Genomic DNA, 6,724 nt, shown 5'->3' on the forward strand with positions numbered 1-6,724 from the left:
TTTGTATTTTGGGCTTAACCCATATTTCTTGTATTATAAATATAATATTTTATGTGTATATTCAACACAAGAAAAATTAATCTCATGCATAGTTTTTAATATATTGAATAATTATTTTTGTTTTATTTGAAAGTTCCATTTAGTCAATTGCTTTTTTGAGTAGAAGAAAAAAATGCTTTAATTGACTAAAAGCACAAAACTTTTATTTAATCTTATTTTATTATGCAAGTTAAAATATCTAATGATATATGTAAGACCTGGTCAAATGAATTTTACACTAATCAGATCAGATGATACAAGACTGATCATAATGATTAGACCAAGCTGATCATATTAATTAGACAAAACAATGTTGAAGTTCTCACTTATATTGATTAAATGCATTAAACACTTCTATCATACACTTATAAGACATCGTCTAAGAAAACCTTCTAATGTTGTAATTCTTTATGTTTTTACTTAGTTTCAAATTTGAATGAAATAATTCTAACCTCAAATATAAAATTCTTTCTAAATGATTATATATAAATTGAAATAATTTTATAAACAAATCATATATCTTGAATTCAGAAAGCTTTAATTGCCTAATGGTAATTTCATCTCTAGTTATATATAGATTTTATGTGCTCTAATTCAAAGAAATTTTATTTAATTAGTGGTATTAACTCTTATTAACAGAAAACTGAACATAATTCTCGTAATAATTTTCCTTGCTTCCATATCATTTATCATTTATAACTCTACAAGAAAAGATCTTGATATATCTCAACCATTCCTTTCTAAAACTTAATTACAGTGTCACACACCAGTTACACAAGTCTTTAATATATTGATATGATTTGATGATAGTTTAATCTAAAAATTCACTTTATTAAATGGTGATTTGTCATATATGGATTTAATTGCTTTAAAACTGTTTTTATACTTTAAAAATGTCTAAAAACATGTTTGAATATATATGAATATATATGAATAAATGGTGATTTGTCATATATGGATTTAATTGCTCTAAAACTGTTTTTATACTTTAAAAATGTCTAAAAACATGTTTGAATATATATGAATATATGAATATATATATATATATATATATATATATATATATATATATATATATATATATATATATATATATATATATATATATAAATGAATATCTAACATGTTCAGTCATGCAGATGAAGAAACTATTGATTATCATGTGTTAACAAAGGTAGAGTCATTTAACATCTAACTCTTATAATTCTGTTGTTTAAATCTTCAATCAATTATCTATGCTAAAATGTTTTTATCTTTAATATTTCCTGCATGATATATTTTCTATAATTTCTTATAGTCTACTCTTCACATTTTCCTATATCATTGAACATTTATACTTTTACGAATTACTAAGTACCTTTTTCTGCAATCTCTAAACAATATTTTATTTAAAATTGAATTTAAATATTTTATTTTGATTAACTTAATCATAATATGGTTTTTAAAAGCAATTATATACAATATATTTTATTAAAAACATATATAAATAACTCAAATAGCATTTTAAGGAACAATAAAAATATTATTGATATTTTATAAAAAAGAATAGTTATCTTAAATTGTAATTATACTTTTATAAACTTATATTAATATAATAAATATATTATAATTTTAAAATATTCTGCAGGTTGGACCAGTACAAATACTTGGTATATATAAAAAAACTAAAAATAGTATAATTTTCGAGGCATCAAACACTTTCACCAGAACACATGGACGTCTGTTATATTTCTAGAAAAAATAAGAGCACACTACAAACATTTGAGATTGCACAAAACAGTAACACTACCACCAAGTATATAATACAAAAGATCCCATATTGCTAGCACCTCCAAGAAACACTAACAATTATTCCCTATCCTACGAACATAGAACACCAACTAAACTTCACATGTGACCAAATGCAGAAAACAAGCCTTCCAGGATTATACACCATCTCAATCATGAAGAAGACTCTGATCAAAGTGCCAAACACCTGCAAGAAGCAGCAACAACAGAATTTATTCCATTAAAAGGGAGGGAGAGTGTAAACAGAATAATGCATAATAGTTACATGCTTGTTTGTTAGTGAACCAAAAATAAGTACAAAATATATGCCGGTAGCTGAAGATAATATATGCATACCATGACCCTTTCCAACTAATCTCAGTTGAGTCACATATTCTGCAATCTTCTTAATTGATTCAACCTGTACACAGGAAAACCCAAGATGTTACAAACCCAGAAATGGTTTATAGTATTACATATAATGATAAAAGGGTCTTGCATTTTAGTGATATTCAACCATAATATGAATTCAACTGCACCGTATTTTGTAAAGTTTTTTACCTGCTCATTCAGAAACTCACTCTCAATGAAGTCTGCCAGTTGAGCATCATTGTTACGATCTGCCACCTATATTGTTTAAGAAAAACATGGTAGTAAAAGATAAGCAATAACAGCTTAACACAACAAAGATTGCTTGGTCATCTAGCAGTATGAATTATAGGTACTCTATGATTTTGTTACAAATACATTCATTCCAAAGCTAAGAGGCAAAGAGGCATTACACTATGAACATATAGGAGTTTCTCATTTGTCAACTTCTCCAAAGACAAAGCTAGCTCCATGGCTGAATCAAGCCAAGATAACAAAGATGGAAAGCAAGTTAGCATATTAGTTTGAACATAAGACCATTATAAATAAAAATGTGCACATTATTTTGAAAAGATGCAAACAGAAAACATGATCAAGAAACATAAAAACAAAGTTTGAGTAACAAAAACAGAAAACTCACCATATAGGGCATCCCCTTTTTCTGTATGCTCAAATTCTGACGGAGGACTTGAAATGGGATGTAGCACCACTCGTCCACCACGAATGTTCTAAGCAAATAAGAGCTATGTTTGTCATCATTAAGTCTAAGCTATAAAGTCTAGTTCTGTATTTTGTGCTCAAACTACAGATATTATTCAAATGATATAAAGATTGATGATGATATTGTTCTGTTATATATATATATATATATATATATATATATATATATATATATATATATATATATATATATATATATATATATATATAATGAAGAATCAAACCCCAAAAAGCTTAACAAAGCCATTTTATTCTGAATGTTTTTCTTTCAATCACATGATCTTCCATTTAAACCCCATATGCTTAGTAATATACGTCCTAAGGACATATTTGTTTACAAGTTGAACTCAATTGACCAACAAGCTTATTGATTCATAAGGTAACAATAGTCAAATCGTACAATAAAAGAGCAGTTCAAAAGTAACACACCAACCTGATACTTTATAAGCTTTTCAGCATGCTCTCTTTCTTCTTCACTTGATTCCTTGAAGAACCTGTTCTCCACAAAGCAGCACACTATTAAAAACCCTGTTTGAGAAATAGAGTAAATAACATTATAGAAATATGACACTGGTTCAGAGTTGATTACTTGGCAAGTCCCTTGAGAGCTATGTTATCTCTGTCGAAGTAGGCAAACAAGGAATGATACACATAGGAAACATTGTATTCCACACTGTATCCAGAGTTGAGAGACATAAAAACTATTAGAAAAAAGACTTTTAATTAAAAAAACAAGTAAACAATTAACAATAAGTAAATTGATGAAAGGAGAGTATAATATCAAGCCTTAAAGTTAAAAGTAAATGATGAAAAATTGTGCTTCCAATTTACATAGACTTTGTTAAATGTGATATTTGTATCTATATATGAAATTAATGAATTTGGTATTTCAATAATTGATAATATATGATTTTATTCTTTTATGAAATCTAAACTTAATATCCATTAAAGAAACCTAATTCATCAACTTAAAAGTATAGAATCAAAATCAGATTCAACGCAAACTACAACTACCAAAGACACGTTTTCCCTTTCCCCTTAAAGATGCAGGGGTTTTATGTGCTCATAAAAAAACACTTTCCAGTAAAATAAAGAATAGAAAACAGTTAAAAACATAAACAAATATGTACTTAAAACTAAAAAAAATATGTAGGTACTTTGCTACAAATACAACTGAAACAGCACACACGATTATGCGCAGATTATTAAGCCGAACTCTGATTCAAGTTTGAAATCGGCGAAAAAATCATGAATAAAACTCCATCAAAGTCTTTCAAAATTAAAAGTTAAAAAAACCCACTAGAAATACATCAAATACTTCCCTTCTAAAGTGTAAGAAATGGATCTTTAACTCTCACAGATTCCAAAGAAAAACCACAATACGAAAAAAATAAGACATAAAAAGTTAAAGAATGAATAGAATCATACTTGATCTGTTCATTGATTGCAGCTTCAGCCTCATCTGAATAGTTTTGGCGAGCCAAGGAGACATTATGTGCAATTGGGACAGCAAGATAATCCTTCTTCAGCTCCTGAAAAGGTTCAAATATCACCCCAGTGAGCGGTGCCGGTGCGTTTGAAGCAGCAGCACACACCCTCATGCTCCTGCTCCCATCACCATTAACAGAAAAACTCAAAGAAGAAGAAGAACAAAAGCCTAGCTTCTTCTTAGCACCATCACCACCCACACCATTTGAGAGAGAAAAGGTCAAAACCTTGGAACATGAAAGGGCCATTTGGGAGGAAAATGAAGAGAAATGGAGAAGATGATTTCAGTTGCGGCGAGGTGATTGTGTGTGAAGGGAGGAAGGGGCAAGGGTGATATAAGTAGTAGAGAAAAGGGGGTATTCTGGGAATTCAAATTTATTTTAACCGTTTGATTGAGAGACACGTGGATGGCTGAAATTCGTTACAAGTACGGGCGTGTGGCGAGCTCGTGCCCTATCCAGTATGAAAGCGGAATCTGTGGAAAAATCCTTTCCACGTCACAATCGAGCATACTCGAATCTGAGTCTACGCGCTCGAATACGTCAAGAAGTGGTACTCGCGCTTTGAGCGTTTCAATGAATTAGGTGCTTCAAAATTTTGTCTTTGTTCTTTCTTTCTATCTTTCACATTTTACTTTTCTTTCCAGAAAAAAAATCAAATGAAATAAAATGTGGTTATACTATTCAATTGTTCTATAATAATGCGACACTTCATATTTTTAACTATTTTTGTTCTCACTTAGTTTTTTTTTCCTTGATATAAAATAATATTTTTAATTAAGGACTGCAGTTTTTCTAATGCGTGTACAAAGACGCCATCCTTTTAAAATTTAATTCGTTTTTATTATATTGTTTCAAAATTGTTATTCTTTATCTTTATAAATGTTGAAAAAGTAACATTGTCTTTATTCTTTACGAGGGCATGACATGTATTCACATCGAGAATTCTAAGTAAATTTTAACATTATATATGTAGATATGTAATGTTAAGCAATAAATTTATAGAGACTGAAAAATAAATTAAAAGACTTTAAAAATTTGTATAATGTTTATTCTCAAATTTCTTACAATACATTTTTCACGTTGTAACAGAAGATTTTTTGTATTATTATTTTTAATTAAATTGAATGTCAATATTCCCTCATTGTAAAATTAAAAATTAAAATTCTTCTAAATACATTTTTTATATTAGAATTTAGAATTGTTAGTGTAAAAAATCTTTTGTAATAATAATAATAATATATTAGAATTAAAAACTTTATTTTTATTAAAAGTAACTGCGTTGGAATCAGGTTATTTCTATATTAAACTTAGTGAAAGAAAAAATGCCGTAATTTGTAATATTATATATATATATATATATATATATATATATATATATATATATATATATATATATAAATAATTACTTTTAGTGATAATTTATAAAATATGTAAAAACTCCTTTTTATTTGTTATTAATACTATAACTATTATTTAAAATAAAGAGCTTTTATTTTCTAAATATTATACTAAACTTTGTCGGTCATTGTCCATCTACCTTGACATCTATTTCATACAAACTTATCCAAAATGTTCAGGAATTTTTCTTCGTTACGGTATTACGTGGTCAACTACGTATTAATTTTATGATGCCATTTAATTTCACAAATTTTCAATAAAAAAATAGGAATGGATCATTATTACAATTTTCTAAGAGAATTCCTATTTATGTAAATTTCACACGTTTTAGTAAAAAAAAATAACAATTTAAAATTATTTCCCAAACCAACTTAGTAAGTGATTCGAAACCTGTCAAGTATAGGGAGATATTAGCGGAAGTATTTAATAGATAAATATTCTAAAGAATTATTTTTATGTAATCAAATAAGTGCATGAAATAAAGTAAAAAGCTGATGATTAAATTTATATATAATAATAGTATATACATAAATACAGCAGTTTATTTGGATAAAATTTATAAAAGACCAAATTAATAATTTTATAAATATAGTTTCAATAATTAAGATGATATTAAAGTTTTTTTTATCTATTTATTAAATTACCATTTAACATAAATAGATCATAATTAAAAAAATTAATATAATATTTTACTGTTAAGATAGAAATTAAAATAAAGATATTGTATTAAAAAAAATCAAATCCAATTCTAACATGATATTATTTTATTAAATTGTATAACATTTCAATTTTAACAACTTACAAATGATCAAATAAGGCGATACAAAATTGATAAAATAAAACATATTTGTAAACTTATAGATGTAGTATTAATACACTTATATAAGAAAATAACTATAATAATAAATATATCTAAAATAACCAAAGATAATCAATAGCCG

At 26.8% G+C, this 6,724-nt stretch overlaps 1 protein-coding gene across 1 annotated transcript; it reads right to left on the minus strand.

The window, feature by feature from the left end:
* Window positions 1-1,737: 1,737 nt before the first annotated feature.
* LOC148190849 (ferritin-3, chloroplastic) lies at window positions 1,738-4,700 on the minus strand. The gene is made up of 8 exons (XM_088101853.1): window positions 4,324-4,700; window positions 3,485-3,568; window positions 3,329-3,389; window positions 2,816-2,903; window positions 2,589-2,650; window positions 2,368-2,433; window positions 2,164-2,227; window positions 1,738-2,014 (listed from the first exon to the last, which is right to left on the minus strand). The coding sequence occupies exons 1-8, from the start codon at window positions 4,629-4,631 to the stop codon at window positions 1,977-1,979; spliced, it is 771 nt and encodes a 256-aa protein (XP_087957979.1). The 5' UTR covers window positions 4,632-4,700; the 3' UTR covers window positions 1,738-1,976.
* Between the last annotated feature and the right edge of the window lie 2,024 nt (window positions 4,701-6,724).

This window comes from Vigna umbellata, chromosome 11 (assembly GCF_029865625.1).
Source record: "Vigna umbellata cultivar VRB3 chromosome 11, Vumbellata_1.0, whole genome shotgun sequence".
Taxonomy (NCBI): Eukaryota; Viridiplantae; Streptophyta; class Magnoliopsida; order Fabales; family Fabaceae; genus Vigna; species Vigna umbellata.

What these genes read in the sequence shown, in the direction of transcription:
- LOC148190849 (XM_088101853.1), bottom strand. Translation starts at nt 4,631, where the DNA reads ATGGCCCTTTCATGTTCCAAGGTTTTGACCTTTTCTCTCTCAAATGGT. An exon ending in GCTCTCAAGGGACTTGCCAA is followed by an intron (nt 3,390 to 3,484) that starts GTAATCAACTCT and finishes TGTGGAGAACAG; the next exon opens with GTTCTTCAAGGAATCAAGTG. An exon ending in AAAAGGGGATGCCCTATATG is followed by an intron (nt 2,651 to 2,815) that starts GTGAGTTTTCTG and finishes GGCTTGATTCAG; the next exon opens with CCATGGAGCTAGCTTTGTCT.